Source organism: Panthera tigris, chromosome A2 (assembly GCF_018350195.1).
Source record: "Panthera tigris isolate Pti1 chromosome A2, P.tigris_Pti1_mat1.1, whole genome shotgun sequence".
Classification (NCBI taxonomy): Eukaryota; Metazoa; Chordata; class Mammalia; order Carnivora; family Felidae; genus Panthera; species Panthera tigris.
In genome coordinates this window covers 63,036,236-63,058,928 of record NC_056661.1, presented here as the reverse complement: position 1 = coordinate 63,058,928, position 22,693 = coordinate 63,036,236, and the positions used below count along the sequence as shown (strand labels likewise).

At 51.9% G+C, this 22,693-nt stretch overlaps 1 protein-coding gene across 1 annotated transcript in view; it reads right to left on the bottom strand.

The window, feature by feature from the left end:
- The window catches only part of ABCA13 (ATP binding cassette subfamily A member 13), a 366,745-nt gene that overhangs the window by 190,577 nt on the left and 153,475 nt on the right, over positions 1 to 22,693 (bottom strand). The window contains exons 35-39 of the mRNA XM_042977198.1: positions 14,265 to 14,402; positions 12,860 to 13,040; positions 11,003 to 11,221; positions 5,744 to 5,940; positions 1,263 to 1,420 (exon numbers count right to left, since the gene is read on the bottom strand). Coding sequence (XP_042833132.1) covers positions 1,263 to 1,420; positions 5,744 to 5,940; positions 11,003 to 11,221; positions 12,860 to 13,040; positions 14,265 to 14,402 — 893 coding nt within the window. The remainder of the gene's footprint in view (positions 1 to 1,262; positions 1,421 to 5,743; positions 5,941 to 11,002; positions 11,222 to 12,859; positions 13,041 to 14,264; positions 14,403 to 22,693) is intronic.

Here is a 22,693-nt window from a genome sequence, read left to right as displayed (position 1 = left end):
TTCTTCCTTTTTAAAAATAAATCTCTGGTGGTAATTCCAACAAGGTGAGACCCGCACGCCCATCTTGGCCATGGTCACCAGGCTCCTCGGACAGGCCTGGGGAGGGCTATACGCACATGCGCCCCCTGAGCTGGGGACAATCTTAGCAAGGGGACTACAGGATACAGGGCTGGGTCTTCTTAAAGGGGAGACAAGGATCCAACCACGGAGGGAAGGAGGCACCTTGGGACAGCAAGATACTTTACCCAAGTCAGAGAGGAAGCAGGAACCTTGACTCAGGGCCCACAGCCCCTGCATCCCAACCCCACAGCCACCTCTGCCAGGCTTCGGTTGACAGGACCTCTGAAATGTACTTTTACCCTGGAGGTCCCTCACTACATTATCATAAAGCTTTAGCCTCCGAAAAGAACAGTTACTGTCAGAAAAATACTTCCAGGGGCACCTGGGTGGCTCAGTCGCTTAAGTGTCCAACTTTGGCTCAGGTCATGATCTCACAGTTCACGGGTTTGAGCCCAGTGTGGGGCTCTGTGCTGACAGTTCAGAGCCTGGAGCCTGCTTCAGATTCTGAGTCTCCCCGTCTCTCTGCCCCTCCCCTGCTCACTCTCTGTCTCTCTCTTGCTCTCAACTCTCAAAAATAAATAAAAATTTAAAAAAATAAGAAGAAAAATACTTGTAGAGCATCTGGGCTACGATACTGCCTGGCCAGACCCAGTGGATGCTGTTACCAATCAGGTACTTTTGAGCCTCATCTGATGCCTCTGTCAGTGCAAATGCACTGGGGTCACAGGGGCTAATTGCTCCGCTCAGCCCTGGGGGATTTCTTCTGGCATCCGGGCCGCTGTGCACAGAGACTTCCACTCAGTTACCGACTCCCTCTCCAGTCCACCCATGACACGGTAAGTTCCTGTCTGGGGCCACCAGGAAACGCTGTCTGCAGCTCAGTGCCCCCCTTCCCTGACCACCAGGAGCCCACAGCAGACCCCCACCCTGCCGGCTCCTGAGCATGCTGTGCACACACCACAGTGACCATGCTTTCGTTCTCAGGTACACCCTTTCCTCCACATGTACCGAGACCCCAAGGCCCTCAGGCCTCCCTTCATAGGACAGCAGCATTACGGGCAACACTGGACTCAGAATCAATATTCATTCAGTTGATTTGAGTCCAAAGTGTAAAACTCTGTCACAGGACCGCCGAATTTGTCTCCTCTGCCCCACACAGGAAGGGCATTTCTCCCGCGTATCTAGGTCACTGTGCTTCGTACCTGCTTGCTGAGCGTCAGGCTGAGTCCCTGGCCGTAGGCCTGGGTCAGGCAGAAGGGGGGACCGCAGCAGCGGAGCCGGCCATGCTGCAGGAGGGCCACACGGTCACCAAGAGCCTCAGCCTCATCCAGGTGGTGGGTCGTGAAGATGATGGTCCGACCTGCGTCCCAAGGCAGGGGCGTCAGAACGGGCACCAGGAAGGCCCCTAGGGGATCCCGGACACGATTGAAAGCCCATCACTAATTTTTTTGATGTTTGTTTTTATGTAATGTTTATTTTTGAGACAGAGAGAGACAGAGCTTGAGCAGGGGAGGGGCAGAGAGACAGAGAGAGAGAGAGACAGAATCTGAAGCAGGCTCCAGGCTCCGAGCTCTCAGCACAGAGCCGGACGTGGGGGTCAAACCCAAGAACCGTGAGACCATGACCTGAGCCGAAGTTGAACCCTCAAGCAACTGAGCCACCCAGGAACCCTGATTTGATGTTTTTTAATAAAGCAGAAAGATGAAAAGACTAGTCTCCCCAAATAAATAAATAAATAAATAAATAAATAAATAAATAAAGGCATCCAAAAGGAAACCATGAAATGTAGACCCCAGGGCAACAGGTGGGTGCCATGACCGCCCTCACCACAGCTGTGTCCCAAAGATCAAGGCCAACCTCCCATCCAGAGGTCCTTCGAGGTTACTAAGAGTTGCTCAGTCCCTGATCTGGGATTCGGGGCCGGTTAGACCCTGGGATTAGTGCAACCTACACTTGGGGTGATGCGTTCCCACACCACACAATGGTCTAAAAATAAACGTCAAACAGAACTTACATTCCAAAAAAAATAAAAGTATATTAAGTCCAGAGATACTGATTATCGACCCAGGATGGTCTCTCGGGGGATAAGAAGATACATCCCCCAAACTGCAAAGCATTACTTTATAAGATGCTGCTTTCCTGTCTCTCGTGGATTCCGTGGTATGTTCCATGCCTCCCCTTCCAAAAGTGGTATCCCCCACCTCCACCTCCTCTTGTCTATGTTAAATTTGTCTTTTTTTTTTTAACATTTATTCATTTTTGAGAAACAGAGACACAGATCGTAAGCAGGAGAGGGGCAGAGAGAGAGGGAGACACAGAATCCGAAGCAGGCTCCAGGCTCCGAGCTGTCAGCACAGAGCTCGACGCGGGGCTCGAACTCATGGACCATGAGATCATGACCTGAGCCGAAGTCTGGCGCTCGACCAACTGAGCCACCCAGGTGCCCCTCATGTGCTTTTATTCTTAAAAAAAAAAATTGTTTAAATGTTTTATTCAGTTTGAGAGAGAGAGAGAGAGAGAGAGTATGAGCAGGGGAGGGGCAGAGAGAGAGGGAGACACAGCATCCAAAGCAGGCTCCAGGGCCCGAGCTGTCAGCACAGAGCCCGACACGGGGCTCGATCCCACAGACTGTGAGATCATGACCTGAACCAAAGTCTGATGCTTAATCTACTGAGCCATCCAGGCGCCCCTCCTCTTGTCTATTTTAATGATAGCAACGACAAGCTCACTGACCGAGCACCCAAGGACCAGATATGGAGCCACACGCTTTCGTCTACAGTACACTTACTCCTCCAAAAACCCTACACGTGGAAACACTCACACACACAGGAATGTGATCGTTTCTCCAGGGTCATGTGCAGCGAGAGTGTGAGTAGGAGAATTAGGTAGTTCCGTGCTAATTTGTCCGGGCATCCTGTCCTTCCTCATTCTTCCAAGGGAGCCCAGGAAGGCAGGGAACACGCGGATAAAACCCCAGGCCAACCGAGCCCTGCAGGTGCTGGTATGCAGGCGGAAAAGCCTCTTTCTACTCAGCAGGGAACAATTGTTTTTGTTCAGTCCTTACATCTGCTTCACAAAGCTACAGCACGGTGACCCGGGAGTGTGGGGCTCTTTCCAGAATCAGCAATCCATTCTGATTCCTGAGCACATGTTTTCCTAGAGGGACCACCTAACTCAGCTGCTTACCTCTCACTACCCTGAGTCAGAGCAGCCCTCCTTTGAGACGAAACAGCCAGCCCTCTTGGTCTCCTTTTTGGAGACAGAAATCACTGCTCGCCGACCAAGGACAGTGAGAAAACAAGTAAGTTATAACAACGGGATGGGACATTCTATCGCATCGGCTTTCTGTCCAGAGATACCGTTGTGTTCATGACTCTACCCTGGAAGATTCCATCTCTAGTTTTTAAAGTGCGGGAGAACAGCAGCCTTGCTAGCTGATGCATACCGCAACTCAGGCTTTTGGGGATGATGGAAGCTGTGTGCTGGTCGGCTGCTCGCCCATCTTCTTCATCAGTCCCAACTCAGGAGTGGCAGGGAAATGACTTAGCGCAGTTTAAATTAGCCTTATCTCAGGGAGCCTGGGGGCTCAGGCGTTTGAGGGTCCGACTTCGGTTCTGGTCAATATCTCACAGTTTGTGAGTTCGAGCCCCGTGTCGGGCTCTGTGCTGACAGCTCAGAGCCTGGAGCCTGTTTCGGGTTCTGTGTCTCCCTCTCTCTCTGCTCCTCCCCCGTTCACACTCTGTCTCTCTCTCAACAATAAATGAATATTAATAAATTAATTAATTAGCTTTATCTCTGTTTCCTCCTTCCCTTAAGTGGGGCTCAGGGTCTCTGGCACAGAGGTTCAGGCGCTCCCATTTTATGGGCAAGGGTCAGGATCTCTTGTGCTGTGGTCTCCGGATGACCCTGGGAGCTTAGGCGAGGCCCAGAAAGGGTCAGGTCAGAGCACAAAGCGTTCCCCGCTCTCTGGGCCTCTGCCCTGCTGACGCAGTCAGAATCTCTGACAGACGTGTCTCCCCCTCAGTGCCAAAGCCTGGCACCCGTGAATGTGTGGGATGTGGACCATGGGTGCCTCCCTGGCCCCCACGCTCCGCTGGGCCTCCAGAACAGCAGTGAAGCTGCAGGAGGTCAGATGAGCCCAAGCCACTGACACAACCTCACCCCCCTCCAGGGTCACCCCTGATGGTATAGCCCCACCCCCCTCCCGGGTCACCCTCTGGTGGTGGTACAGCCCCACCCCATCCCAGGCCCACACCCAGAAGGGAACAGAAAGCCACCATCTGCTCATTCCGTTTCCCTGCTTCTTCTCTGTCTTCTGCATCCACACGCCCCCTACGTTTCTGGAACCAAAAGGAACAGGATTGTTTTTCATGTTTCCTTAGTGAGCCCAGCCTTAGGATGAAGCATCTTTCCTTCCTGAGGAGACACGTGATGGCCTGGGTCCTCTGGGCGCGGCCCTCTGAGTGCTAAGAATACAGGGCTTCTTTCTGGTTCCTTCTCTGTCTTTCCTTTTTTTTTTTTTAAATTGATTTATTTATTTTGAGAGAGAACGCAAGCGAGTGGGGGAGGGGCAGAGAGAGAGAGATGCAGAATCCCAAGCAGGCTCCAGGCCCCAAGCCATCAGCACAGAGCCTGGCACGGGGCTCAAACCCACGAACCGTGAGATCATAACCCGAGCCAAAGTCGGACGCTTCAGCGCCTGAGCCCCCCCTGGTGCCCCCGCTCTGTGTATTTCTTAAGCAGCAAATCCTAATCTCCCCCAGGGAGGAGAAGGCTCAGGTCAAGTCAGGTCTTGTACTCAAAAGGGAAGAGAGAAAAGCAGAGTTTCTCCAGACTCCATAGTCACAAGCTAAGTCACCCTGTTCCCCCTGCTTCCTTCCCGACTGGGGCATTTCTGTGTGAACACCGGGGCAATGCTCCGAGGCTATCAGGATCACAGAAGGAGTTCCAGGTGGGGAGTGAGTATCTGCCCATCCCACGCCCTAAACTGGAAACCCAGGACAAAACAGGTGATACAGGGACCCCTCAGCCCGGAGTCCCCAGCCACCCGGGCTCCCCAAGCCCCCTCTATAGCTGTGAGCAAACCCCATGCCCATCTCTGTGTACCCCGGTTTCCTCACCCGAGGAAAGGAGGGCTCATCCTACGTCACAGCAAGGACACCTGCTCTAATCACCTAGGATTCCACAATGGCACACAATTCAGAGGAGCTCAATTTTCTTTTTATAGAGAGAGAGAGAGACAGAGACAGAGCAGGTGGGGGAGGAGAGGGACAGAGACAGAATCCCAGGCAGGCTCTACGCCCAGTGCAGAGCCCAATGCAGGGTTCCATCCCACAACCTGGGATCATGACTTGAGCCAAAATCAAGAGTTGGTCGTTCAACCGACTGAGCCCCCCGGGCGCCCCGAGAGGAGTACAGTCTTCATTGAAATCACATACAGCCTGCATTGATAACCCCATCGCGACGTCAGTTGGGAAGATGGGACTCAAAGGAAGTGATCCCAGGCACTACAGAGACGCCGTATCACAGACAGATCTCTGTCGGCTCTCGTGACAGCTGCTTCTTCTGGAAAAGGTCATGTGTCCCCCGGGGGGGACGACCCGGCCCCTCACAGAAGAAGGCCTTCCTTGCTCTGCCCGTGCCACAGCGTCCCTGGAAGACAGCGCCACGGCCCCGTTCCTACCTTCTCGGTACTTGAGGAGAATGTCCCAAATGCTGCGGCGGGAGCAGGGGTCCACCCCGCTGGTCGGCTCATCCAGAACCACGGTCCCCGACGCACCGATGAAGGCGATGCCGATGGCCAGCTTCCTCTTCATGCCTCCGGAGAGCACGCGGGTCTGTTTGTGCCGATGCGGTGTTAACTCCACGTCCCGCAGGGTTCTGAAACAAGAGCGGAGCCCTCACTCTTCCCCCTCGACACCTCGCAGCTCCACTGCGGACGGCACCCCACAAACGAGGACGAGCAAGGACGCGGAGGAGGCCTGGAAGCGTCATGCGCTCCAGAGTCCGGACGCGGAGGCACCGGCCTTCCTGAGGCTCCGGGGAAATCACACCCGACGGGCCCCGTGTGAGGCCTGCCCAGCTGGGGTCCACCAAGTACCGTCTTCGGGAGAGACTCGTCTCCTCTCCGGACAAGGTATCTCTCTTCATGTCACCATGCCCTCTGCCGAGGGGCCGGCATTTCCACCAGAGTGTGCACTGCTGGGGTCAGAAGGAGCAAAGCGGAGGTCCCGCTCCACCATGCACCACAGAGTGGTCCGGGGAAGGCCTCTGAGTCGGGGCCCCCCGGCCCCACGTCAGTATCCACCTGCCTTCCTGACTCAGGAGTCAGGAAGTTCCCGTGCAATGCCACAAGCTAAGTATGAACTGTCAGAGTCCATTCGTGTGAAGGTCAGCCGTCGATGTCCTCCGGTGGGGCTCCGGATCCCAGACGCCCGGGGCCCAGAAGGCCTCCCCCTGCGAAGTTTCACCTCCTTCTGGGGTCTCCTCTTTCCCCCTCGGCCGTGGCACCCTGTTAGCTTGGCAGACATTCACCCCCTCCTCACCTTCTTCCATCGTGTTCTTTCTTCCCCAAGCCTGGCCCCCAGCCCAAGGATTCCCTGCCCGCTAAGCTGCGAGCATCCTTCCCACTCCCAGCTCGCCAGCACGCAGTCAGACAGGGGGCTGGACGCCAGAAGAATCAAAAAGGTTCCAAACAGTTGAGCAAGAACCATCCGGTTCTAGAAAGTTCCAGAAGCCTAAGCAAAGACACTTGGGTGAAACCCCAAAGACCTGCTTGTCGTATCCTTAAGTAAATGTGTCCTGTCTGTGTCATTATTTACAACCTTTCCATCCTGGCCCGGAAAGAGCTCATGTAGCTCCCCAGGGTGGGATACAGAGCATTTTCCGCAGATAACCATCTTGACCGTCTGTCACCAATTAGACGTGGCCCACCGACACGGCCCCACCTGGGTGATTCCAATACAGCTGTTAAACCCAACTCAGGCACGTTGACCAGAGATCAATCAGCTCAGAAAACAAATAGAAAGATGCCAGGTGTCCCCAAGCAGGTCTCCTCAAGAACGTTGTGACATTAAACCTCAAACCCCTCCATCACCTTGACCTGAACCTGATTCCACCCACTCACAGCCAGCTGTACCCGGGGCCTTGTCGTTCCAGAAACCACAGTCCTCCAGAGGTCGATGCCCCACATCCCCCTCTGTCCACCACATCCCTTTTCCCAGCTAGTCCCGGCCTCTGGCAGTCACTCAACCCCAAAGGCTCAGCTGCCCACTGTCCCCCACTCACACAGGGCCCTCCCTGCCTCCAAGAGTGATGTCCCCTTGGAACGATTGGGTGGCTCCGTCAGTTGAGGGTCCGACTCTTGATCTCAGCTCAGGTCATAATTCCAGGTTCGTGGGTTCCAGCCCTGTCAGGCTTTGCATTAACAGTGTGGAGTCTGCTTGGGATTTTTCCTCCCTCTCTCTCTCTCTCTCTCTGCCACTCTCCCCTCCACCACCTGCCCTCAAATAAATAAACTCCTGTCGAGGTCAACAACGACCTCCACACCTGAAATCCACAGGTCGCCCCTCAGCCTTCGTTGGACCTGACCCTCAATAGCATCTGATGCACTTGACCAAGCCCCTCCTTAGCGGACTTGTCTTCCCCTTCCCGACCGGTCTCTCCGTCCCGCCCCCTGGGTGGTCCTGCTCACCTGTCCATTGTTTCCACACTGTGTCCACTGCCACCTGCCCAGCGCCCAGTCCTTTGTCCTCCCTTATCTACCTGCACACAAGACCTTGACGACCTCACCACCCTCAAACATCTGGGGCCCCACGGTGTGTGCCAGAACTCCAAGAGCCCCATAGCGACATCTCCCTGACTGAAGTCCTGATCAAGTTCCTCTTCTGACTTCTTGATGTCAAATCAAGGGCAAATCAAGGGCAAAACAGTAGAGACCTGACATCCTGACAGATACGCCCTCGGAAGATTCTCCCAGGGATCCCGTCTCCCTTGACTCACATCTTAACAATCCTGTGCGTCAAGGGAATCGGGTGGTGCCGCGGGACCCGGTTCGGGGTGTGCTGGCTCTAAACCCCGTGTCTTCAGTTTCTGCTCCCTCTAATCAGGAGCTGCTATCCTAAAACGTGATCTCACACAGATTGCTTTTGTACAAATCGGCCTGGTTTCTAGGTAACACGCTGCAAACAGATAACTGTTAAGGTCACCTACGTCCAAAAAAAAAAAAAAGACGAAGTCCAAGTAGCACTTGATTTAAACCCGATCATAATCACAGAGTTTGCCGTGACACGGAGCACGTGCCATTTTTTAAAATTAGAATAGGTGGTGACCTGGGCCTTTTTTTTTTTAAATCTAGGTCGTACGGACCCAATCAGCCATTCACAGCCATCCCTCGCGAAGTGCTCGCTCAAATTCAAGACAGGCTTGCGGTGCACAAAACACACGCTCTCCCCGCGCGTCCAAGCCTCCACGGTCACGAGCACGGTTCTTGCTATTACGGGCCTCTCCGGAGCACGCCGTGAGAGGTAAACGAGGCCCCCACAGAGGAGAATGTCCTCAGAGGCCCACGTAAGCTGCCCACAGCGTGACCGTGGACAGACGAGGAACGGAAGAAACCACTGTGAACATGCAGTGTGGTGCACCACGTGATTTTATGGGCTGATGTCCCGAGGCTCCTTCCACCGGGTTCAGACTCCACCTGCCGCAGAGCCTTAATACAGCCATCAGAACAAGAGTGTGTCTCCAGAGGGATGTGATGTGTCCACACCCCCTGGTCCCTAAACACGGCCACCTCTGTGGGGTTGACATCAGCCCAGGCGCGGACCCTTCCAGGTGTGGGAAAGTGGGGGCCCAAGCTGGCAGAGAACCAGCTCAGAGTCTTTGTCCAACACGGTTTTCCACGGGGCGTTCGAGGTAACCATGGTGCGGATTCTACCTCCTGCTCTAGGTCAGATCCTGAGCCCCGAGAATTCCTCCCTCCACCATGTTCTGGTTCATGGTCCAGTTCGTGGTCTTGTTTTGTTGTGTGTCTTCTCACCGACAAGACAAGGTCTCTGACCCTGGCTCACTTTGCCTCTCTAGGATTCCCGTGTGTGCTGCTAGACCCATCTTAGCCTAAAGACGGATTGTTCAGGCAAGATCCCTTCAGGACTGACGGCCCAGACGTGGGCTCCATGGTGACCCAGGCTGCTTCAGTCCAGATGCTCCCACATGCTATCAGGGTGCTGGCCCACCCACCGGCCTGACCACCCACCAGCCTGCCCGCCCACCTACCTGGTGCCCCCTCACCTGCCCGCCTGCCCACTCCCCCACCTGATGCCCGTGCACCTGCCAGACCACCCAACCTGCCTGCCGCCTGCCCTCCATGGCCCTGAGAGCGCATATTTAAGCCCCTGTCCCCTGCATGCACTGCCTGAGCATCCCCTCAGACCCCTGGGATCTCCTAATGGGCGTCTGAAATGCAACACTAGAAATGTGCCCGCGAACCCCCTTTCTCCCCTCAGCAAATGTCCGCTTCCCACAGATCTGCACCCCAGACTGTGCGGCACGGCAACGGGCCCGAGGGACAGGCAGCACAGCCCTGCTGCAGCCAAGCCCCAGGTCATATTCTGGCTTCCCCAGCCCGGAAGCTGAGCCCCGTCCCTGTCTCCGGGAGACACTCTGTAGCAAGCTGCCCGCAGGTGGCCGCGGCAGTGCCCGGCACAGAAGGTGTTAAACACAGTGCCACAGGGGCTCTGGTGTCAGACACGTCCCGCCCCTCCAACTCACCCCTGTAAGATGCACTCATGACTTTACCTCCTTCCCAAATCAGCCCTCTCCTTTTCCAGGAACAACGCCACATTCTGCCTGCCTGAGCAGAGGCTGGAACTGCTGGGGACATCCCCCCCACCTCACCCCACGTCTGGTGAGAGCCCCTCCTGCCAGCTCAGCACCCGTGACCTCTTCTAGCCTCACCTGCTTTCAGAGCAGGAGCCCCGACTCGCCTCCTGAACTAGGCCAGCCGGCCCAGTCCAGCTCCTGATTTCAGCTCAGCTCCCGATCTTGAGGTTTGTGAGATTGAGCCCCTGGCAGCACAGAGCCTGCTTGGGATCCTCTCCCCACTCTCTCTGCCCCATCCCCCACTCTCTCTCACTCTGTCTCTCAAAATAAATAAACTTTACCATCCACCCAGCTGCTGTCCATGACTCAGGCTGCTGTCCCTGCTCCCACCTGTCCTTCCGAGCTCATCCCCCAGACACCGCTTTGATTTCCCACCAGGGACCTCCGGTTCCTCCCTCCTCCTTCTGGTCCAGGGAGACCGGAAATGCATTCAGCCGTCCACCGGACTCCCCACCCTGGACATCCCGCTGGTCCACACAGTCTGCTCCTTCTGACATTGAACAGTGTTCAGTTCTGGGACTTCTTCTCTCCTTCTCGACTGGCTCTGCCACCCCTCAGGCTGCCACGCTCCCCCGCTCAAAGCGGCCTCTGTCCCCAGCCTTCCCCAGGGCTGTGCTCTCTGCCCTGGGGCCGCAGGACAAGTCTACCGGAGCGGCAGCTGCTGGCCCTCCCCTGCCCATGTGCACCTGCTTGTGTGAAGAAGTCTGACCCCCTTTAGCAGGACCAGCTGGGCCCCAGGAGCTAGTTCTCGGCCCACCCCTCATTCTTTCACTTCAGGACATACACCCGGCCCCCCGCTCCAGACACAAACCTCCCACGCGCAGCCTCGGCCACACGTTCCCATGTGGGCTCACCCATCTAGACCCCAAGGACAGGCCAAGTCAAGTTCAGAGTCCTCCCTGAGAAGCCTTCTCTGGAATTTCCAGTGCTGGCGGCTGTGTCCTAACTCCACAGTTAAGGACAATTTGCTAGCTCTCCTCTTCTCATAAGCAAAGACACCAAAGCTACTTTTAAAGCACCTCTTTGTACACCCGTCACTACCAAAGACACGGCGGGAGCTAACCTGTTGACTTGTTGGCACAGCTCCTTCCGGGTCCACTGCGGTGCCTTGATGGAAGCAAAGATGACCAGGTGCTCCAGGACGGTGAGGTTGTCAAACAGGACGTCCCGCTGAGGACACACCCCGAGCTCCCTTCTGATGGCAGACAAGTCTGTCTGCAGGTTCCTGCCGTTGATGGTGATGGTTCCGGAAGTGGGCGGGTGGAGCCCCGTCAGCATGGATCTGCCAGAGAGGACAAATCAGCAGAGGACCCAGGAGCCAGCTGCTCCCGATGCCAGCAACCCAGAGGGATGCAGGGCGACCGTCCAAGGACCTGCTTTTACACGGTGACAAGCCGGAAGGAGCTTAGCAGGATGGGTGGCTTAATCTCGGAGCCGTGGGCTTATGATGATGTTTATACTCCCCTAAACGTGCTGATCATAGACATTCTAGTGGTATGGGAGCTTAAGACGGTAAAATCCGACTTTGTTTTACAGACACGGAAACCAGGGAAGGAGATGGCGTGTTTCCTTAAGTCCTTGTGAGTAGAGACACAAGCCTAGTGGAACGCAAGCCTGCACACGCAACTCTGTGGCCAGGAGCTCCTGGCTTCTCTCAGGTGTGCTGTCCACGTCAAATCAGGAAGTTCGCCTGCGTGGCCTCCTCGAAGGGAGCCCGAGGACTGCCTGGCTCTGCTGCTTTATCTCAGAAAGTGTATTATTTAGGTTTTAGACTATTTCCACATCTCTGAGAAATTATACAGGGCGCCAGGGTGGCTCAGTCGGTTAAGCGTCTGACCCTTAAGCTCGGCTCAGGTCATCATCTCATGGTGAGCTCGAGCCCCACATCGGGCTCTGCACTGATGGTGTGGAGCCTGCCTGGATTCTCTCTCTCTCTCTCTCTCTCTCTCTCTCTCTCTCTCTCTCTCTCTCATCTGTTCCTCCCCATACATGTGCTTTCTGTGTCTCAAAATATATAAATAAACTTAAAAGAAAGAAAAAAGTGTACTCCCAAAGCTGGCTTTCTGACTCATTCTCTGCAGAATGCCTACTTTTCCAGTCTGAAAACCCTACGAGAACACTCAGTGGGATCTCCGGCTCTATTTCACAATCCAAGCCAAGAGGAAAACTTTTCTTTGTTTCTCTATTTTTAATTGAAATTTCTGAAGCTTTCTACATGTTACTTTGCCACGTTTCTTAGGAAGTTCAAAGCAAATAATACTTTTCACGTTTAACTAAGTGCACGTTAGTTGTACGAAAACAGAACCGAGAGAAATGTCCTTATTCCTGGGACAAGTTTGACCGTGTTGGGGCTTTTCCCGGGACGAGACCCTTTTCTGCAGGCAGCTCAGGGCTGCTGCGTGAGCCCCACGCTTTTGAGTTCGTTTTTCCTCTGGGATTCCACAATTTGATTCTTTAATCAAACCTGGAGCCATTGGACCCCAAACCAAACACCAAGCCTTCACAAAAAAAGCCCAAGCACACAAAAAACAGAACATAAAAAAAGAAATACTCAGCTGGTTAAAACATTTGCAGACTTTGTCCCAAGTTTCATCTTCCCATAGATACGCGAACAAACTTAAGCGTAGCGATAAGATGGGAAGCGTCGTAGGATGCTCAAAGACTAAAGTAAAACCACGATGTGTTATGTGTAGGGGATAAAAGACTTCGGGGTCTTTTTAGGGGTAAAGGGGTAAAGCCCCGTCTGCCCCCAGCCGAGGGCAGCTGCTGCACACTCCCCACTAGCTGTCTGTCCCAGAGCACACAGCAACTCCGTCTCAAAACCAAAAGGAAGAAAAGAAACCTAAGCTTCCTGTCTGACAGGTAAACTGACATTTTTTAGAATCAAACCCGCATTTGACGAGGGTGAAAGGACACGCACATGACTGTGGTTTTCCCGGCACCGTTGGTCCCCAGCAGGGCAGTGATCTGGCCTCTGTGGAAGGTGAGGGTCAGGTCTCGGACGGCCGCCTTGTGGCGCTCATATTCCTTGGTCACAGACAGCAGGGCGACGCCCGGGGGGCCTCCTGCTGGCTTTCCCTCCCCGATCTGCAGCGAGGACCCTGAGGAGAAGAGGCAGATTCAGCCTGGAGGACTCCCAGTGGTGCTCACGCTTACGAATTCAGTCGTCTGCCGTGGATTCGAATTAGAGCTCCGTGGAACATGCACAACTCAAACACCCTTCCTTACCAAAAGCAAGAGGCAAATTACATAATGGCCTCAATTAAATGGAGTGGCTGATGACAGACTTTTGTGCCCTTCTGTTACGCATCTCGTAAGAGGAGAAAAAGGAACACGCACACACGCAATTTGTACGTATGCAGAGGGAAAATCACAGGCAGGTTACGCACCAAAGTGCCCATGAGTGGTAGTCTGTTGTGGTGTGGTATGTTCCGAATTTCCTCAAAGATTCCTATTTGACTTGTGTAGTCAGAAAAATAAAAAAAAGAAAAAAGGTTATGGGGGCACCTGGGTGGCTTACTGGATTAAGTGTCCGATTTTGGCTCAGGTCATGATCTCATGGATCGAGGGTTCGAGCCCTGTGTCGGGCTCTGTGCTGACAGCTCAGAGCCTGGACCCTGCTTCAGATTCTGTGTCTCCCTCTCTCTCTGCCCCTCCCCTGCTTGCGCTCTGTCTCTCTCTCACTCAAAAATAAACATTAAAAATCTAAAAACAAAAAAAAGAAAAGAAAAAAGGTTACCTTACAACATTGACTTGTGGTATAAAACTATCATGATGGGAGCCTGTGTATCTGTAAATTGCCCCTGAAGTCATGCTTCTGTGGAAGGGGCATAAGGGGAGCCCAGGTGGACAGGGGTCCTGCCCTCACCACTGGGAAGCACGCTCCTTGCCTTGACAGGGCAGTGATGGTCCTCCTCTCAGTCATGACGAATAAGCTAGCGTGTGTGAAACGCTCTGCAATTTCTACAGCACACTACACCTGACGGCTGACCACCTCTCCTTTTGTTTCTCACACAAATTCATGTTAGAGCAGAAGCTTTGTCCTGCAGACAGAGAACGCACGCACAGATGCACCCAGCCCACAGCGGGGCTAGAGAAAACAGGTGCATCGACATTCCAGGGTTCTGGCCCCCAACGCAAACGTCAGCAGGGGATCTTTTCTTACGACGTTGCCCCGAGCTGTGTTTCTGAGCCCAAGACCGACCCCTGAAAGCGGGCAGCTGAGGAAGGCACACCAAGTTCCAGAGACTCGACCAGGAGGAAAAACAGAAACAAAACAGACCGGAAGGGAAGACGCGCATCTAATAAGGCTACTCTTTACAAACCTTTATCGTCAAAGTTCTCGCTGGAGAAGGACAGGTTAGAACTGGGAGCGTGTGGTCTCTTTGCCACGAAACCACCCAAGTTCCTCCAGTACGACGCGGTAAAGGGAAAATACCATGGTTTCCTTAATCCAAAAGTTCCTAAAAAAACAAGACACAATTAAAACTGTTTTTTTCTCCTTGGAAGATTCTGTAAGATAATGGCTTAGCCAATTATTATAAAATGTTGTTCCACGTTAACGTGTTGAAGGCACACCCCATACAGGACCCGATGACAACCGGGGGCATGGGTATTAGCCATGCGGGGAGCCCAGACTCTCCAGCCTGACCCACGGCCGGCGGCTGGGCCCCCTCACAGCCACCTCCCTCAAGAGGCTTTCTGAGCGTTCAGTGAACAGGCAGGTATTTATTAAAGATAAAAGTAGCAACGCACAACTGCTAAATATTCCCTAGAGTAAGCCTCGCCCCAGCCCACCATCCTTCCGTCTGTCACTCCTCTGTCCTCTGAATGGTTACCGGACATGGATTAATACCATGAAGGCATTAACCCACTAAGACATCCACAAAGAATACATGCTGCTAACATTTCCATAGGAAACATCGACATTCTTCAGACGTATGCTCCAAATTCACTGCAGCCCACTTAATAGCCACTCTGCCCCCATGACACGTGGATTTAATTACTAACGCCTCTCAATTTTCCTTAACGCACCCATTCCAGCCTAAGTTTGGTTGAATGCTGGGAATCAGACAAGTCACTTAAGAGATAAAAGGCCTACGTGGACAATCTTTCACTTTGACCCTCCAAACAAGGGCGGACGCGTGACCGTCACCCCGCCTAACCCAAAGATTCAAAGACACGGTCGCAAAGGAGGACCGGGAAAGTGAAGGAAGGTGGGGAGCTGGTCATCTGACCTAACAGCCACCATCTCTTATGGGTTGAGCTGTGTGCCCCAAACTTCGCGTTGAAATCCTAGCCCCCAGTAACTCAGAACAGGGCTGTATTTGGAGGAAGGCTTTCAAGAGATAACTTGGATTCAGTGAGGTCATGGGGTGTCCCTACAGGCAGGGATTGGGGCACGGACAGGGAGTGAGGGCAGATCAACAGGACATGGGAAGGAGAGGGGGCCTCAGGAGGAGCCAGCCCTCCCCACGCCTGGATCGTGGGCCTCAGCCCGCGTCCGCCCTAGAAAACAGATACAGGCCAGATGCTCCCCAAGACCCCAGCGAACTAGTAACTACCCCTAACCAGCAAGCAGACGAGCGGCTCACAGATAATTGCGTCCTGTTGTCTAGGCTCTCCCTTCTGGCACTGGCCAGGGTCTCCACCTGTATTCATTCACATGGTCCTGCGACCACCCGATGTGGGGGGTGCTATTATCACCCCTCCTTCCCCCGAGGGACAGAGGCCCAGCAAGACTTGTCGGAGGACACAGGCTGCTGAGCTGCAGTGGCCCCGCGGTACGCACCTCTCTGAACACAGGCCAGAAGCAAGAGCATGTTGCCCTCCACGCACACAGGTCTGGAGACACAACTCACCTCCTGCACACCCCAGTGTCTTCAGCTGCCTTAATGGGAATACAGGGGCCCCATGCACATGCACGAACGAGGAGTTTGCAGAAATAAAAAGAGAAAAGGAGCCGGCAGATGACAACCCCACCAAACCCCCCACCAAGAGGTGGTCTTCTGCTGAGCGACCTTGCTCCGGTGACCGTGGGTCACTGCCCTTGACAGCGTGAGTGGGCGCCACCTGCTGGAAGGGCAAGAGAACAGAGAATAAAACACCTTGGGGCGTCCGAGTCCGCATTAGCAGGGGTAAAGGGGCGCCTAGACGCACAGACACGAGTTTCAAGGACACCAAACGGTCCCCACGAGGTTCAGCGACACCTGATCTTGGGTCCAGGCTGCAGAGACAGGAAGGATGGGAGACACCGCAGGGGCCTTTTGGAGTTAGAAACTACCAGGTCAGAAAATAGAGATGAGAAACAAATTGGATATTAATGGTTGATTTGCTAATTAAACCATCCCAGCTCTAATCTGTTTGCACTTTTAAAGTCCTGCTAATGAATCTATTAATGTAAATGAATGGGGGGAGGCCACGCGACTCCGAAGCGGTCCCCTGCACTCCCCCTTGGCGTGCAGATGCAAATGTCTTATGTCACGTGCACGCTAAGAGCACCAGCACCCTGCTCGCATCACCATATGGAATCGGGCACATTAATCAACGCAAAGGCCCTGTGTATCCACAGAGCTTGTCCCCTGCAGGGGAGCTGCCTGCTGGCTGGCACAGGCCGGGAAACTCATTAGCATTGCCCCCCAAAACTGACAGTGATAAAAGCACAAGTCAATGAAAGTAGACAGATCGAGGAAATCAAGTTTCACTGGAGGCACATAAAGAAGGGTTTACGGAAAGCAGAGTCTGGGAGGACCAGATGTCCGCCGGGGAGCACGCGCACAGGCGCGGAGACCCGCCGGTAACCTCGAACCCGGATCCTTACAGAGCCTCCCGCTCAGACACCAGGGTGAGAAATGCTGGGGTCCGCACCTGCCCCCTCACTCCATGGAGAAGACAGGTAGAAGAAGGTGGAGACACGCCTCACCCACCCCCGTCCAGGGGGTCCTCCCTACCCACCGGGGACTTTCCAACTGTGCATCTCAACACAAGACATTCGCAGAGGCGTTCTGGAAACGTGGGAAGGGGTAGTCTGGGTTGGCCCAGTGCACGGGTGTTGGAAACGGTAGGTTGTTATCATTATTCAGGCCCGGGGCGGCCAACGGATCAGGAGACAGGTGCCCTGTAAAGATAGTTTGCTGCTCAGTGCCCGGGAGCAGGGAGCCCACGGCGCCACACGGGGCCATGTGGGGAAGCACCAGGGTCACTCGGAAGACAGAGGGGGAGGGGAGATGCGAACACGCGAGGCAGGGCAGCAGGCTGAGGTTGGGTATTTGAATAATTTCAACAGGCTCTGGAGCACAGAGGCCACCCCCAAGCTGCTTGGTCCCCCGCCCAGGGGTGATGACAGCCCGGGATAGGATGGCCTACAGAGGAGGGGGTAGCTCCAGATGGCTGGTTTGCCTATGAAAAGTGAGCTCACGAGCAAGTCCTCTACTGTCTCTTGGAATCGGCTCGCCCTTGGGGGGACAGCTCCTCCAGGGTCAGTGAGGCCCCATGATGTTAGAGCATCAGATATGCAGAAAACAAAACAACATGGTTAATAAATGGGGGTGGCACTGATGGCCTTAGTGGGCAGGCAACCGGGCTGGTGAGGGTCCTACAAAGGGCAGAACGACCCAGCCCAACAAAGAATTGCCCTTGACCTGCATTCTGGGAGGCTCGTCCCAGTATAGCCAGTGGAGCCTAGGACAACTTTCTGTGCAGTTTTAACACACACTGAGTTTTCCAGGAATGCAAACACCTTGCAAACCACTGAAAGATCACTGTCTGATGCAGAAATGTTCAGCATTTCAGAAAATCCCCCCAGCCATATGATGCCAGCTCAACGTTTCCAAAAACTCGACATGGCATGGCTGTAACGGTTCACGGAGCTCTTACCACACAAATTCGGGACGAAAAGATTGGAGACTGCTTTTCCCAAATGTAGAACCAAATATTTTCAAATTAGCAGGGTTTTGTGAAATGCACTACATTTTATTAATAAAAGTTTTTTTTTTAAACTATGTCATGTTAATGGGGCACCTGGGTGGCTCAGTCAGTTAAGCATCCAACTTCAGCTCAGGTCATGATATCGTGGTTCCTGGGTTCAGACCCTGCATCGGGCTCTGTGCTGACAGCTCGGAGTCTGGAGCCTGCTTCGAATTCTGTGTCTCCCTCTCTCTGTTCCTCCCCCTCTTGCACTCTGTCTCTCTCTCTCTCTCTCAAAAATAAATACACGTTAAAAATTTTTTTCATGGGCAAGAGACACAGACATTTCTCCAAAGAAATGCGGATGGTCAACAGACACATGAAAAGATGCTCACCATCACTTAAGCAGCGATGCAAACCAAAACCACAATGAGGTATTAACACATAGCAGTCAGAACGGCTAATATGAAAAAGACAAGAAATAAAAAGTGTTGGTGAGGATGTGGGAAAAAAGAGAACCCTCCTGAACTGTTGGTGGGAATGTAAACTGATACAGCCACTGTGGAAAACACTATAAGAGTGCTTCAAAAGGCTAGAAATAGAATTACCACATGATCCATTAATTCCACTACTGGTTATTTACCCAGAAGAATAGGAAAACGCCAACTTGAAAACATACACGCACTAGTATGATTATAGCAGCATTATTTTTTTATTAAAATTTTTTAATGTTTATTTTTGAGAGAGACAGAGAAAGAGAAATAGAGCACAAGTGGGAGAGGGGCAGAGAGAGGGAGAGACACAGAATCCAAAGCAGGATCCAGGTTCTGAGCCATCAGCACAGAGCCCGACACAGGGCTCAAACTCATGAACCATGAGCTCATGACCTGAGCCGAAGTCCGATGTTTAACTGACTGAGCCCCCGAGGCACCCTACAACATTATGTACATACAATAGCCAAACTATGGGCACAGCTCAAGTGTCCATCAACTGATGAAAGGATAAAGAATATGTGGTATTTGTACACAATGGAATATTACTCAGCCCTGAAAAGAATGACGCCCTGCCATCTGCAAAGACCTGGATGCAACTAGGGTATACGACGCTGAGTGAAATAAAGCCAGTCAGAGATAATAAATACCAAATGATTTCACTCATACGTGGAGTAAAACAAAAAAAAAAAAAAAGGAGACAAATCAAAGCAACAGATTCTTAACTAGAGAGAACGCACTGATGGTCAACAGAAGGGAGGTGGGTGGAGGAAGGGGAAACAGGTGACGGGCTTGAAAGATGCACTTATCCTGGTGAGCTCCGGTGATGTGCATACATGCTGAGTCACCATATCGTCTACCGGAAACTAATATCACACTGTGTGTTAACTATACTGGAATGAAAACTTTTCAAAGATTTTAACTGAATATGGTTCTATTTTATCCCTTATTTCATAGTTTGGTACACAGCAGCCAATGATCTCCCATATTCCACATCCACATATATTCGTGTAAAACACAACACCGCAAGTGTGTGACTAGCTCACAGGAGTCCGTATTATCAATGTAAAGTTGATTCGTAATCAATCCACTATCTTAGACAGAAATGTAGGTTAGCCAGAATTTTGCTTTCAAAGATACTGTGCCAGGAGCCTCGATGTGCACGTCTGTTTTGAATTGATCTGGCCGTTCCTTTAAATCTCTGTGGCAAAGAGAATAAACACTTTTTGTAAAGAGTTTAAGCAAACTCTGCACACAACGTGGGGCTCGAACTCACGACCCCGAGGTCCTGAGTCGCATAATTAAATTATTTCGGTTTCCCATAAACTAAGCACCTACACAGAAAAATCAAGTCCCTAATCCTCCCCAAGTCATTACAGTTTTCATCAGTCACAGAAGAAGAAAACAGTCTTCTATGTCTATGCAATACTATGCTCTGTCCAACATTAAACTATTTTATGTTTATCAAATATAAACTTTTCTTTATATAATGGTCTGTTCAAGTTGTTTCCTTGAACACATCATCTTCCTAAAATCTGACTTGAGAATTTTAACATTTTCCTTCATGTATTCATTAGTTTTTATAAACTTGTAAAGTATCCTTTCATTTTATTTCTGTGGATATTTTAAAATGCTGATTCCCATTCTTAATAATGGAAACTTGATTTTTTAGTATATCTGTCTCTGGCATTATGGTTAGAAAGGCCTTTGCTGTCTTTAAAATCATACTTCTTTTTGTTTTTTCACTTTTTTAATGTTTTCATACTTTTGAGAGAGAGAAACAGAGTGTGAGCAGGGGAAGGGCAGAAAGAGAGGGACACACAGAATCGGAAGCAGGCTCCAGGTTCTGAGCCGTCAGCACAGAGCCCGACACAGGGCTCGAACCCACGAAACGTGAGATCATGACCTGAGCTGATGTCAGACGCTTAACTGACTGACCCACCCAGGGGCCCCTAAAATCATACTTCTCCTAAAAAAAATTCATACTTTTCTCATTTCCTCATTACTTTAATAATATTTACTTCTGATGAATTAATGAATAAGTCTAACTTGTATCCTTTCTCATTGATTAAAAATGTGAACTTTAACACAAATTGAACTATTATTTATGGTGACTCGGTTTCCGAACTTTTTAATCTCTTCCATTGCTCTACTGTTATTACATGAGTCCTCCACCGTTTTATTGTTATTTTTTTAAGTGTATTTATTTATTTTGACAGAGAGAGAAAGAGAGAGAGAAGAAAGCATGTACATGAGTGTGAGGGAGGGAGGGGGAGAGAGGGAGAGACAGAATCCCTAGCAGGCTCCATGCTTAGCAGGGCTCAATCCCATGACTGTGAGATCATGACCTGAGCCAAAATCAAGACCCTGACGCTTAACCGACTGAGCCACCCAGGTGCCCCCGTACTCCACCATTTTAATCCTTGACAATTCACAGTGAGGTTCTATGTGATCATCGGCCACCAGTCCCCTTCATTATTTTCAACAACTTTCGACCACTGTCATTAATTTACATTTCTAGCTATCCCTGAGAAACATTTCAACAATTAAAACCAAATGCCTTTTTTAGTATTTTTATGTGAATGATTTATGTGGGTTTTATTGTATTACCACTACGGTTCATACTAAATGGTGTAGATTATATAAAGTCATACATTAACTTGGAGAAAGTCAACATGCTGAAAATGGTGAATCACCACATTAGGGAACTTGGCATCTCTTTCCATCTATTCAAATCTACTGTACGTTCACCAAATCTTTTAAGTTCTTATTGGATATATACTCTCTTCGATGTTAGAGTCACATGGAGATATTTTACCGCTCTTGAGAATGAAATCTTGTCGCGTTATACTCCGTATTTCCTGCCGACACACAGCCGAGCTACTGGTTTCTGTGGACGCGCGCTTGTGATCAGTCATCTGATTGGTCACACCTTTCCGCTACGGATTCTTGCGTGTGACCCCCCCAACAGTGGTGGTCTGTCTCCTGGTTTTGTCATCTCTGTCTTGTTCTGGTTTGTCGCCTCCCCCTGGGGCTGGAACTGTCACCTCCATGTCTAATTCCCGCCCGGGACAAGCACCTGCAGGGGAGGGTGAGCCGCGGGCACTCTGGCCTGCCCTCCCTCCTGGTCCCCCATCGCCTCCCCGCCACACCTTCCGTCGGACCACGACACCCGACGGCCCTGAGAAGACAAGGCAACTATGAGAGAGCCTTCTGGCTCCCACCCACGGCCCCGCAGCCCGCGCCTGTTACAGACGTCCTCTGTGACCAGGAGGAACGTCCTCTGCGCACACCCGGGCACCTCTTCTCACCCTCACGGACGCCACCCCAGCCACCTCCCCGCCTCCTTGGGACTGGAGCATTGTCCCCAGCACACAGGCGTACAGCTTCGCAGCCATCCCAAATAATGACCACCACAATAATCATCATCAAACCCAAAGCCATTCTCCGCCTGCTTCCCCTGCCCGCTGTGGCTGCCTCCCCATTTCAGATTTGACTCGGTCATGCTTGCAAAAGCTGCAGAAATGCACCAGAGCCCGGCCTCCCATCTGGGATCTCTCTCTCTCTGCCCCTCTGTCTTTCTCCGGAGGCTCGCCTTGCCTGCAGAAGTGAGCAGGGCCAAGGGGTCGCTGGCTGGAAATGCCTTAACTTTGATACAAGACAACGTTCCCACCAGGATCCCCATGCGTCAGGTCCTGAAGGAGGAGGGGGGAACTCAGATCCTTCTGGATTCCTGGCCAAATTTCACATTGATCTCTGAGCTGCCCAGAGTAACCTGTCTTTGCTGGGGTTGAGGCTCCTCCGGGGACTCCAAGACTCCAGGTTATATCTAGATGTTTCTTTTCATTAACTTTGTACTTGATATGGTGAACCCCTTATTTTGCAAAACCTGATTTTCTTCTCCTTGGTTAATGACTGTTCCTTCTTTATTGTGTTTCGTTTGGGTCTGGGCATCTCCTCATCAGGGAGAGCACATGTCTGCGAGCCCCGTCTGCCCGTCCCCTTGTGGCTGCCCATCTGCATCTCTCCTGATTCCAGGGGCTTGCCATCACCCTCCAATCCCCACCGTGACTTTCCGCCCTATTCTTTTGCTCGTGACCCCTTCCTCAAACATTTTACAATCAACATCACACGCATTTTATAACCTCCCTCCCTCATGCTCCCTAGCTGCCTTCTAATACCCAGGGCTTCTCAATTTTATCTCACCTTGGCATTCTTCGGTTATTTTTTTTTAACTTCTTAGTTCCTAGAATCTGCCTTTCCTTAATTTTATTCAAAGCCCCCAGACAAAGCAATCTAAAAGTTCAAAGTACAGCCTGCCAGGCTTATGCTCTCTAATTCTTGGAGGCCATGTTTTC